The sequence below is a fragment of the Felis catus genome, chromosome D4 (assembly GCF_018350175.1).
Source record: "Felis catus isolate Fca126 chromosome D4, F.catus_Fca126_mat1.0, whole genome shotgun sequence".
NCBI lineage: Eukaryota > Metazoa > Chordata > Mammalia > Carnivora > Felidae > Felis > Felis catus.
In genome coordinates, this window is record NC_058380.1 from 11,817,211 (window position 1) to 11,830,234 (window position 13,024).

At 44.5% G+C, this 13,024-nt stretch overlaps 1 protein-coding gene across 3 annotated transcripts in view; it reads left to right on the top strand.

Moving 5' to 3' along the window:
* The window catches only part of TJP2 (tight junction protein 2), a 129,970-nt gene that overhangs the window by 10,845 nt on the left and 106,101 nt on the right, over positions 1–13,024 (top strand). The window contains exon 1 of one of the 3 annotated variants that reach the window (XM_019815742.3): positions 10,623–11,013. The exons of 1 other annotated variant lie outside the window; for it this stretch is intronic. In XM_019815742.3, the coding sequence (XP_019671301.1) occupies positions 10,898–11,013 (116 nt within the window). In that variant the 5' untranslated portion in view covers positions 10,623–10,897. Of the gene's footprint in view, positions 1–10,622; positions 11,014–13,024 lie in introns of those variants that run through there. One more of the 3 variants, XM_006939079.5, reaches the window with a different exon arrangement.

A 13,024-nucleotide genomic window follows, 5' to 3' on the forward strand; every position in this document is an offset into this window, starting at 1 on the left:
TGTGCACTCACCTTCTGGAGCCTGGGTGGTGTTGGAGGCTAGAAGGACTGGTCAGGCAGAGGCCACACCAGGAGAGCCAGGAGTCCTCCAGAGGGGAATAGATGGGCAGAGCAAAGACTACCAGCACATCAGCTGGCAAAGGGCAGGGCCGAGAGGAGAGCCGAGTGGACGCTTGGGAAGTTGAAGAGGTCCACTCCAGAGCACTGAACGTGGGTCGAGGAACTCAAGGTTGATTGAGGAAGTATCAGCCGTTGAGCTGAGAGATCTGTCAGAGCTGGATCTGGGACCTTGGTCCATTCAGGCTTCCGTAACAGGATACCACAGCCTGGGTGGCTTTGACAGACATTGATTTTTCACAGCTGTGGAGGCTCTGAGCGTGAGATAAGGGTGCCAGTAGGGTGGAGTTCTTGGTGAGGGCCCTCTTCCTGGCTTGCAGAAGGCTGCCTCCTCTCCGTGCGTTCCCACGGTTTTTCCTAGGTGCGTGTGCACAGAGAGAGAGAGAGAGAGTGATCTCACTCTTCCTCTTCTAGTGAGGGCACCTACCCAGTCATGAGGATCCCACCTTCATGACCTCATCTAAACCTAATTTACTTCCCAAACGTGCCACATCCAAATAGCATCACACTAGGGATTCGGGCTTCAATTTAAGAACTTTGGAGGCACGTATTCAGGCCATAGAACTGGGGCCAATAAATATTTGCTGAGTAAATAATAAATAATTGTGGCTAGTACTTAGCGCTTCATATGCTCCAAGCCCTAAGAGTTTTGCATATGTTCATAAAATTTCATTCTCACAGAACCTTAAAATGTAAGTGCGATTATTATCCCCTATTTACAGATGAGGAGACTGAGGCCCTGAAGAGTTCAAAAGATTTGCCAAGGTCGCTCAGCTAATTAAGTGTGAAGCTGCGATTCAAACACAGGCAGTCTGGTTCTAGAGTGCAGGGACATTATACCTTGCTGCTTCTTAATTAGGAATCAAACCCAACATCATTGGGTATCTGTCTCATATGCTGGTTCCTGAGCAAAGAGAGGCACTAGAGATACAAAGATGAATGGGACAGGGGGCGCCTGGGCAGCTCAGTCAGTTAAGCATCCAACTTTGGCTCAGGTCATGATCTCACAGTGCCTGAGTTTGAGCCCCGCATGGGGCTCTGTGCTGACAGCTCAGAGCCTGGAGCCTGCTTCGGATTCTGTGTCTCCCTCTGTCTCTCTGCCCCTCCCCTGCTCTCGCTGTCTCTCTGTCTCTCTCTCTCTCTGTCTCTCTCAAAACTAAATAAAAACATTAAAAAAATTAAAAACAAAACAAAACCAAAGATGAATAGGACATTGTACCTACTTTCTGGGTCATCATAAAATGCTCAGGGAGACAGACGTATAAAATCAAAAAATTTTGAAGTCTATTCAAATGTGTTCAACCCAACAAGGAACTTTCTGTCACCTTCCTAGAGTAAGTACATAGAACCATTCTCAGAGGTAACTGTTTTCCTATTTCAAATGTGTCTGAGGGTTGAAGTGCTCACCAAAAATCTGTTGTTTAGGGAATAGTGGGCTGATTCATCAAATTAACATCCCCTGTTTAGTTTTGGTAACATGTATAGTATAATAATTAAATGGTGGTAACAGGTACCCTAAACTTTGTAACACTGTCAAGAGTCAATTTGGAAAAAAAACAGAACCACTTATGTTAACAAAACTTTTTTTAACAAAAATTTTGAATAATTTCAAAATATATTATAGGGAAATTTTAAACAAAATGACTTAGAAATCTCGAGGTGTTTCAGGATCCTGGATATTAGGGGCACATGGAAGCTTAGTGAACCCAGGAGGTAACTCACTTCTGTTTTCTGGATGAGGCGCCTCAGGGAAAACGCAACCCCTGAAGGGGAGGATTGGGAGGACAGTGACCTTGGTGGGGAGCCACCTTGGTGATGGTGGGGGTGGGGCTTACTGGAGAAGGAGAAAGAAGAGGATGTTTTATTCCCACAAACTCCACATTGAGATCCCCTGGAAAGAGCACATTGGCAAAGAGGAAGGAGAGGGAAGGGCAAAGTGTGCAGCCAGGGAAGGGTCTCAGGGTAGGGGGTGACACCCTCCCGTTTCAGTGGAACCAGGCACCCAGGGATCCAGGGACCAGGGAGCAAATGCTCTGTCCCGATTGTCAGGTGCATGGGGATCCACTCTAGAAGGCTCTAGAACCGAGTAGGGACGGGTCAGACCTGGCCTGGAATATTGACTCTGCCACTTGGGCGCCGTGTGACCTAGGGCAGGTTTCTCAACTCTGAGCCTTAGTTTCCAATGCGTCAAAGGGGGCCATAGTATTCCTACCTTCCTGAATTGACGTGGCTCGAGTTTTGTTGCCTTTTTGGTTATTCTTTGTCTCAGGTCTGCAACCTCCTGTCTTGAACCAGCCTCCCCCACTCTCAACCAAGGATCACGAGCTCTTTTTTCAAGGGACAGAATCTGGTTCTGAGAAGAAAGGGTCTTTCCAGGTTTTCAGGGTCTTTGACTGTCTTTCTGTAGAGCTCCAGCTCTTTGAATTCTCCACCCGTCTTGTCATTTGCTTCAGACCGTTCGTCCGCTGGCTCTGCCCCCACAGGTCATAACCCACCAAGATGCATTTCTTCTTCATTTCGTCTCCTGAGGGATTTGGACCACCTTTCAGTTCAGGCTTGCTCAGTCTGGCTTCCTTAAGGTGACCTGTCCAGTCTGCTTTGCTCATTCTCTTCCGCCACAGTGTGGGTGTAGCTTGATTTTTCTCTCCATCTCAGGTGGTCAGATACATGCTTGATTCTGGAACATCGGTCAGTTTCCTCCTGGATCTCCGTGCCTTTTTGTGAACATAGTCTCCATCTCCTGATTCCACCTTACCACCCTGTTCTCTTCCACAAGAGAAGCTGACCTTGAGTGAGTGAGGGTTCCAGCAGCTCCAGCAGACCGTTGCTCTGACCACCCCCCGCCCCCCCACTCGGACAGAGTGCTGTCTGCACATCCCCAGTCTTGGTCAGCTGCGCATAATAGTTTTAAGTGCGATTTAGCTTCTTGAACTCGTGTTTCTATGGATCCGGCTTCTGCTTCCAGAGACCGGCTCATTTTCAAAGTATTAGACATTGGTTCCTTTTGAACATGGAGTATTTTTTTTTTTTTTCCTAGCTGGTTTGCTGTGAGGCCACTGCTGGACCAAATCACAGGCTGGATGTGTCCAGGCCATTGGGTACTTCTGGGCTCTTGTCTTTTTCCATCACAGGGCAAAACTTCATGAGAGCTTGACATTTTTTTTTTTTTCACTGTAGGCAGCGTTATGAGTTGAACTGTATTCCCCCCAACCTCCCCCCAAATTCATATGTTGGAGTCCTAACTCCTAGTACTTCAGGATGTGACCTTATTTGGAGATAGGGTCTTTACAGAAGTGATCAAGTTAAAATGAGGGCATTACGGTGGGCCCTAATCCAATATGACTGGTGTCCTTTATAAGAAGAGGAAGTTTGGACACAGACATGTACAGAGGGAAGATCATATAAAGACACAGGGAGAAGACAGCCATCTGTAAGTCAAGGAGAGAGCCCTGCCTCATGGCCCTCAGCAGGAACCAGGCCTCGGGTGCCTGGATGGCTCAGTCAGTTGAAGCTCCAACTTCCAAATTCCGCTCAGGTCGTGATCTCACAGTTCCTGAGTTTGAGCCCTGCATCTGGCTGTCTGCTGTCAGCGCAGAGCCTGCTTCGGATCCTCTGTCCTCCTCTCTCTCTGCCCCTCCCCCACTCACCCTCTGTCTCAAAAATAATAAATGCATTTCTTTTTTTAAAAAAAAAGAAGGAACCAACCCTATCAACACCTTGGTCTTGCACTTCCAGCCTCCAGAACTAGGAGATAAGAAATAAATTGTACGATTTCTGTTGGGTGAGCTCCCTGGTGTGTGGTACTTTGTCACGGGAGCCCTAGCAAACTAATACAGGAAGAATAAGAAATTCTGCCTGAAGCCAAGTGAACTAATGGCTAACAAAGCAGCCATCACAGCACAGTCCGCCTTCTCCCACCGATATCCCGGGAGAGCGAGCCTGAGGCTCACATTATCAGGTTCACACTCAGCAGCGTCTGCCGGGTTCACTATGATTAGAGCTTCGGGACTGGACAAAGCTCCTCCGTGGGCCCCACTCTGAGGCTCTGCATCCAGCTCAGCCACAGCCCTGACCACTGAGCAGGACTCTGCCTGGAACCCAACCTGTGTCTGACAACCCGGGAGAGGGCCAGGGCCAGGTGCGGGCCCATGGGAAGTCAGCCCCCTCAACTGCCACGACTCCTTTCTTTTACTTAATTCCGTTCCATGGCCGAGAGGACCCATCCTGTCCTCTGTACTTGCCTAAACACATCGTTTAAATTTATCGTGGTTCCAGTATGAATAGATTGAAGCAGAAAATATTTGAGAGATGAGAAGAAGGAGCGTTTACCCCGGTCTGGTGTGTGTGTGTGTGGGGGGGTGTTCCACCAAAGAGAGCTTTCTGGAAGAAATGAAGCTGCAACTAGTTAGCAAGGAAGAGAGAACAACACACACGTGCATGGCGTTTACTGCGGGGTGCACGTTACATGTGCTGAATGCTTGACACGTAATGACCGATTTCGTTTTTAAAACCACCCTGTGAGGTCAGTGGTATTATTAACCCTATTTACAGATGACAAAACTGAGGCAGTGAGACACTAAATGACTTGACCAAGATCACAGAGCTAATTAGAGGTGGAGCTGTACTTCAGTCCCGGGGCACCGTGGCGCCCCAGTTCGTGCTAGGGAGTGGAGGGGTGTGTCCGCAGGGGAACCGTGGGATTGTGTGCACTCCTCTTTCTAGTTTCTGGCAGCCGACTGCTGTCTGTCAACACTTCAGAGCTGGTGCCGTCCCTACCAAGTTCCAGGGACTCCGTCCCTTTCCTGAAATCGCAGAGCAGAAGTGACTTAATATCCCCTTAACCTGCCTAATGGCCAAGCCCCTCTTGACTTAAGTCATTTCCTGCGGTGTTCTAAATTTTGTGCAATGCCTTCTCCCTCATCTGCTCCCAGGCAAGAGAGCTGCCAGAATCCTACAACTCTAGGATCAGATTAGAAACGTAACATGAACACGGTTTCTACCAAAAACAACAGGGAACAGATTTCCCACACGTGCGTGCGGAGTGGAAAGTTTGTTTCTTTGGAATGAGGAATCCATGAATTATTGCATATGTGCGTTATTTGGGAGCAATAGTTCATTAAGTGATTTTAATGTTGGCTATTCATTGTTAAGTAGCAGAGGCTAAAAAGCTGGGAATAATTGTAAGGGAGAACTTCCCTAGTTGGTGGGTACCACCCGAGCTGAGCCCCAAGACCCTCTGTTCTCTTTTTCACGATTTCCATCACTCACTCCAGCCCCTGGGTTCTTGTTACCTTCAGCCGGCCTGTTTTGCAGCCTACAAAACCACTCAGCCTTGGGCTTTTCTCTTTCACTGTGTGTTGAAGGAAGTTACAGCTGCAAGGGAGGGCCAGAAGTTTGTAAGTGCACCTTGTTCTTGCCTGCAGAGAAATGAGGATAGAGGAAGGTTTCTTGAAGAGGTCTTTGGGAGAGGAAAAAGGACAGATGTCAGGGGTGAAAGGGAGGGAGGGACGAGATGATACGCATTGAATGCACCCCTGTATTGCGATCTCATTCCAGTTTTACAGGTGATGAAATAGGTTCAGAAGGGTCTTGCAACTTGTTAGAGATCTCAAGGTGTTAAACAGCAGAGGTGGGATTCAGATCAAGCCTTCCCGTTGAAACGCAGCTCTCTGGGGCTGGTATACGTGGGCACCATGGGACGCTGGGAGGATGGCTTCTCACGCCAGGCGAACCGGGAGGGGGCAATGCAAGAAATAGAAAAGGGAGGGGGATGCAAGAGGAGGCCTCGGGCCGGGCGGGGGCGCTATTTCAGATATCGGTTTGGGTGGAAGGACAGGATGAGAAGGACAGATCTGGTGGCATCCAGTTGAAGGTGATAGTTTAAATAAACTCAGTAGCGAGTGCATTCTGAAGATGGCTGTGAAGAGGACAGGCTGGTTTGGGTAGAGGCGGGTGAATCTAGGGGAGCCACAACTAATCTCGAACTCTTTGGTAATTCTTGTACATCCTGTGGCCTGTTTTTCTTAGTGTTCTGGTAAGTCAGCTGAGTAGCAAATATGTAGATGTGTGTGTGTGTGTGTGTGTGTGTGTGTGTGTGTGTGTGTGTAGATGTAGATAATATGAAGACATTAAGGGGACAGAAAATATGACTTGCATAAAGTCATATGGTTTATTTGCAGTAAAGCTTAGGAAAAAAAAAAAAGAAAAATAGCTGTTTCCCTGACTCTTCTATTTTAGCAAAGGCTTTTTCCAGCTCCCTGAAAAGGAGACCACACCCTATAAAACAGCCCATTTGGGGCATCAGTTCATTTCCATTTTTATACTTCTAACGAAACAGTTAAAACACCCAGTGAAGAAGGATGTCCCCTGGTTTTCCTCTGGCAGAAATAAAGTAGAAATAACCAGTTCAAAGGGAACGTCAGTCCAATCTGTGTATTTTTATGTTCAACTTTAATCATTCAGATTCAAGTATCCTTGATTATCGTGACTTAAAAGCTCTTTTTGGATCATGTAGACGTAGACATAAAGTCATTTTTTAAATAGGTAAGTGATTTTTAAGCAGACAGCTGTAGTTGTAAGAGTTTCTAGAACTCTAAGGGAATCAACTAAATAAATCCATATTTCTAAAGAATTTCCAGATTTATAAAGAAAATGATATAAAGTACACATCTGGATGGGGTATTTTGGCTACATTTGTGCTTTCTGTGTTATTGTCCATTATGAAGGTGTTCACACAAAGATGACATTTATTTACTTATTCATTTATTTTTAATTTTTTATTTTTAAAATTTTACATTCAGATTAGTTTAGCATATAGTGCAACAATGATTTCAGGAGTAGATTCCTTAATGCCCCTTACCCATTTAGCCCATCCCCCCCTCCCACAACCCCTCCAGTAACCCTCAGTTTGTTCTCCATATTTATGAGTCTCTTCTGTTTTGTCCCCCTCCCTGTTTTTATATTATTTTTGTTTTCCTTCCCTTATGTTCATCTGTTTTGTCTCTTAAAGTCCTCATATGAGTGAAGTCATATGATTTGTGTCTTTCTCTGACTAATTTCACTTAGCCTAATACCCTCCAGTTCCATTCACGTAGTTGCAAATGGCAAGATTTCATTCTTTTTGATTGCAGAGTAATACTCCATTGTAAATATATACCACATCATCTTTATCCATTCATCCATCGAGGGACATTTGGGCTCTTTCCATACTTTGGCTGTTGTGGATAGTGCTGCTATAAACATGGGGGTGCATGTGTCCCTTCGAAACAGCACACCTGTATCCCTTGGGTAAATGCCTAGTAGTGCAATTGCTGGGTAGTAGGTTAGTTCTATTTTTAGTTTTTTGAGGAACCTCCATACTGTTTTCCAGAGTGGCTGCAGCAGCTTGCATTCCCAAGATGACAATTTTTTTAAATGGATAAATAAATAAATGATAAAACTGAACATTCTCATTTATGGAAGGAAAGCAAATTCTTTCGTAATTATTTGCTAAGGCAGAATTCTTTTCCTCATGAAAGACCCAATTTGAGTTTTTCATGAGGTCATCATAGATTAGAATCACTTCCTAAGAGCTGTATGTTAAATGCGTAAAAAATTCCTGCAGAAAACGAAACTTTAAACAAAACGTGCCGTTTATGAAGTTTCGTGTCACTTTCACCCAAGTAAAACAGCTTCCACCGGGTAGCAAGTTTAACTTGATTTTTCGTCGCTGTTGTTAAGCTCAGGTTTCATTTCTTACTTTGAGAGGGCAGCGTAGTAAGTTTTATCACGCGTCATTAGAAATACAATTTGTCAGAACAAAGACTGTTGTGTAAGTATAATTACCTCTTCCTGTATTATTAAATGAGGGCTGTATTGTAGCTTTTCTCAGCCGCGGCAGCTGTAGCAAACCACGTTCAGCCCATAAAAGAATTCCTGTGACTAACTGGTACTAATTGTTTACAGAACCGCCAGTGGGAGTAATATTCATGAACACCCTGGAAATGAGATATCCCAAGACCAAGAGGGTTTATCCCTTGTTGTCACCACTCTGTAGTGGTTAGATTATATTAATTGTATGACCAGGCCAAGTGAAGCGGGAGTTCTTAGTTTTTTGTTGTTGATGTGGAAAGGTAACTGCATTCCTGTGTTTGGGCCTCTCATCTTGTAAATGGGAAACTGAGGCCTCAAGAGCTGTTGAAGGCTTATATAAGTCACTGACTTTTTGGCTCACACACCCCTATCACATTTTAAAGGACACCCTACAATATATATGAGTACACAGTAATTTCTAAATGGCATATTTTAATGTAACTTAAAATATATTAGTTCTCAGGGTGCCTTGGTGGCTCAGTGGGTTAAGCGTCTGACTCTTGATTCGTCTCAGCTCATGATTTCATGGTTTGTGAGATTGAGCCCTGTGTGGACCACACTCCCTGCTGACAGTGCAGAGCCTGCTTGGGATTCTCTCCCTCCGTCTCTCTCTGCTTCTCCTGCTGCTCTCTCTCTCAAGAATAAATAAACTTGGGGCGCCTGGGTGGCGCAGTCGGTTAAGCGTCCGACTTCAGCCAGGTCACGATCTCGCGGCCCGTGAGTTTGAGCCCCGCGTCGGGCTCTGGGCTGATGGCTCAGAGCCTGGAGCCTGCTTCCAGTTCTGTGTCTCCCTCTCTCTCTGCCCCTCCCCCGTTCATGCTCTGTCTCTCTCTGTCTCAAAAATAAAAAAAACAAAAAAAACAAAAAAAAAAAAAACGAATAAATAAACTTAAAAAAAAATAAAACAAATTAGTTCTTAAAGTATTATGACTATCTAAAAATAAACACTCAAACCAAATTTTTAACAGATAAGAGAAAAAAGGAAATAGATGGTTTAATATTTTCTTTCCACACCCCAAAGATTTTTTTTATAAGTTTATTTATTTATTTGTGAGAGAGAGACAGAGAGCGAGAAAGTAGGGGAGGGGCAGAGAAAGAGGGAGAGAGAGAATCCCAAGCAGTCTCTGCACTGTCAGTGCAGAACCTGATGTGGAGCTCGAACTCACAAACCGTGAGATCATGACCGAAGCCTAAACCAAGAGTTGGATGCTTAACCGACTGAGCCACCCAGGTGCCCCTCCACCCCAAAGATTTTTGATGTGTACACCCTGCTTTGGAGACTACTGATTTAGGCCATTCAGGTTAAAAACAAAAACAAAAACAAAAACTAAGAAACTTGCTGTTGGGGAGAGAATCTGTAGAAGAAAGGTTCAAGATTTAGGGGGAGGGGGTAGAGTTTGGGATACTTACTCACTATGGATATCTAGGTTAATCAGGATTAACACATAATGCCTCCCTCTGTTTTGCTTCCCTTTTATATAGGAGTCTGTTTAGACAAGGAACAGCCCAGCTGCTAGAGCATATTCACTGGGAAAAATATAGCTTGAAGAAGTCAGGGAGGTGGCTAAGTCAGAACTTTTTCAGAGTGACAGAAATGCAACTAAAACTAAATTTCACAAAAGTCAATCTATTAGCTTGGATAAAAGTGTAACTGGGATCTCCCGGGATGATCGTGGCCTTAGACGTGGCTGGGTCCAGAAGCTCAGATGATCTCATCGCATCTCTGTTGATACAGCTCTTCCTAAGTGCACTCGATGAGCCCTCGCACTGTGGCTGGGAACACGAGTGCCGACAGTCCTGGTGTCCCGTCTCCCCTGGTCAGCAGCTCCGACAGGAAAGGGGCGTTTCTTTCTGAATGTCATATTTTCATCCCAGGGAAGACTGGCCCATGCCTACCATGACTCATTAGGAGGGCTACTGTTATGGACATCCCACCTTTAACCCGTGGAAAGAGGGCTAGAAAGGCCCTCCGAGCTGAGGGGAGACATTTACAACTACAAGGATGGGACAGGGTCTGAGCATATCCAGACAATATACTTTCACACTATGAGAGCTCGCCTGTGTTGCGTTATAGAGGTATTTAAAAAGATATTTAAAGGGGTGCCTGGGTGGCTCAGTTGGTTAAGCGGCCGACTTCGGCAGGTCATGATGTCTCGGTCTGTGAGTTCGAGCCCCGACTGGGGCTCTGTGCTGACAGCTCAGAGCCTGGAGCCTGTTTCAGATTCTGTGTCTCCCTCTCTCTGACCCTCCCCCGTTCATGCTCTGTCTCTCTCTGTCTCAAAAATAAATAAACGTTAAAAAAAAAAAGATATTTAAAAACAACAACAACCACCCAAACAGAATTGTTTTTCTATTAACTAATCTTTGCTATTGACTCAAGCAAAGAGTTTATAGCCTTTGGAAATGTGTGCTCTAAAATGACAACCGGAGCTCCTTACTTGTCAAAGCGCAGCCTTTTGAAGAGAGGTATTTGTAGAAGGAGCAAATCAGCTTCTGATTTTAGTTCATCCAGAGGCCACGCGGGTTTTTTGGACCAATTATTTCCAGACCTTGAGATAAATCACCTCCTGTGCCATTAGTACTTGAAGGATTAGCGGCCTCAAAGATTTATGTGCGGATTAATTGGGGAGTGTACGTTAGATTGCTGTGTTTAGAACCACGGTTGTCCTGCAAGTCATTTTCGTTAGTGCTTTAGTCAAAATTCTTTAGCCTTATATAATACTGACGTTGCAGGGAAATCCGAACGAGCCCTTTCTTTTTTTATTTATTTGTGGCTTGGCCTCAGCCTGCACTCTAGAGTTTAATAGCTCGCGGTAGGGGTACACGGAACATGTAGAAGCACAGGGGCATCAGGTAGTGCAAAGATTACTTCATTTGCTTCAGCTGAACGGTGCCCGAAATTGACATGACCTTGTACTGAGAGAGACAAGATGAGGTACAAGAAATACATGGCTATTCTGGAAGCCGCGGTTGGTATCACCCCGCTTAACAAAAGGGAGCTTCTCCCTGAGAGCAGAAGACATGTGAACCTCTGGCAGCACCCCGGGTAAGCAGAGGAGACCAGAAGATGCTTTGTCTGTGTTTGGGTGAGGGGGGGGCGGGTTCTAGGTGGAGAAAAGGGTCATCCGTGTCCTGAGGGTCATAGACGGTGAATTGGTCATGGAGAACCTGTTTCTTCCTGGTAGACAGGGCCTTGCCAGACTGAATTAAAATAGTTAGTAATAAAATTCATGGTAATAATAAGTTTCAGAAAAATCCTAGCCTAACAGCCAAGAAGATGAAGTCATGCGTATTTTTACATTCAGATATTTTAATCTTCTGATTTTGACGTTTTTAAAAATACGGCCTGTATGTGTGCATGGCAATTCTCAAAGATGAAGTAAGTGTGCCTTACTATTTTTTTTTTTCCCTACAATGCAAGTATTTTTCTGACTAAAGTGTACATGTGGAATGTTTCAGGTAAATACTTTTTATTTTACTTGACATGTCTTTCTAATGCCCCACTAATTGTCCATGCTGAAGAAGGGTTTAGATGTTCCTTTTTGAATAATTAGAGGCCTCAATTCCTGCTTTCTTCTCTAGAGTCCCTTTTTTTTAAGTGTCTTTTACACATTGAAGAGAAGTTTAATTTAAGGTGTCTGTAAGGCAGATAGTATTTTTAGGGACTGAACTGAATTTTTCAACTGTATGAACCACACACATTGGCACTTACTCAAGGGTCAACTTGAGATATCTGTGGAGCTAATGATACTTCTTTGTTAAAAGTGGAAAGTCACTAGTTTATTTAAAAAAAACTTTTTTTTTTAAATTTTTGTATTTTTTGAGAGAGAGAGAGAGCAAGCAGCAGAGAGGCAGAGAGAGGAGAGAGAGAATCCCAAGCAGGCTCCGCACTGTCAGTGTGGAGCCTGATGTGGGGCTTGAACTCATGAACCATGAGACCATGACCTGAACTTAACCAACTGAGCCACACAGGAGCCCCATCCCTAGCTTATTTTTATCATAGAAACAATATACATTCATTAGAGAAGATTTAGAAAATATAGGGAAAAAAGGGGCAAAATCATCCATAGTCTCATCTCACTAAGAGAATTATTATAATCATTTAGGTCAGTAGTTTGCAATGGAGGGAAGGAGGGAGGACATTTGGCAATGTTTGGGCACAATTTTTTTTATATTAAATATAATTTATTGTCAAGTCGGTTTCCATACAACACCCAGTGCTCATCCCAACAGGTGCCCTCCTCAATGCCCATCACCCACTTTCCCCTCTCCCCTACCCCCTATCAACCCTCAGTTTGTTCTCAGTATTTAAGAGTCTCCTATGGTTTGCCTCCCTCTGCCTCTGTAACTTTTTTTTTCCCCATCCCCTCCCCCATGGTTCTCTGTTATGTTTCTCAGGATCCACATATGGGTGAAAACATATGATATCTGTCTTTCTCTGCCTGACTTATTTCACTTAGCATAATACCCTCCAGTTCCATCCATGTTGCTACAAATGGCTAGATTTCATTCTTTCTCATTGCCAAGTAGTATTCCATTGTATATATAAACCACATCTTCTTTATCCATTCATCAGTTGATGGACGTTTAGGCTCTTTCCATAATTTGGCTATTGTTGAAAGTGCTGCTATAAACGTTGGGGTACAAGGGCCCCTATGCATCAGCACTCCTGTATCCCCTGGGTAAATTCCTAGCAGTGCTATTCCTGGGTCATAGGGTAGATCTATTTTTAATTTTTTGAGGAACCTCCACACTGTTTTCCAGAGTGGCTGCACCAGTGTGCATTCCCACCAACAGTGCAAGAGGGTTCCCGTTTCTCCACATCCTCGCCAGCATCTATAGTCTCCCGATCTGTTCATTTTAGCCACTCTGACTGGTGTGAGGTGATATCTCAGTGTGGTTTTGATTTCTATTTCCCTGATGAGGAGTGACGTTGAGCATCTTTTCATGTGTCTGTTAGCCATCCGGATGTCTTCTTTAGAAAAGTGTCTATTCATGTCTTCTGCCCATTTCTTCACTGGATTATTTGTTTTTCAGGTGTGGAGTTTGCTGAGTTC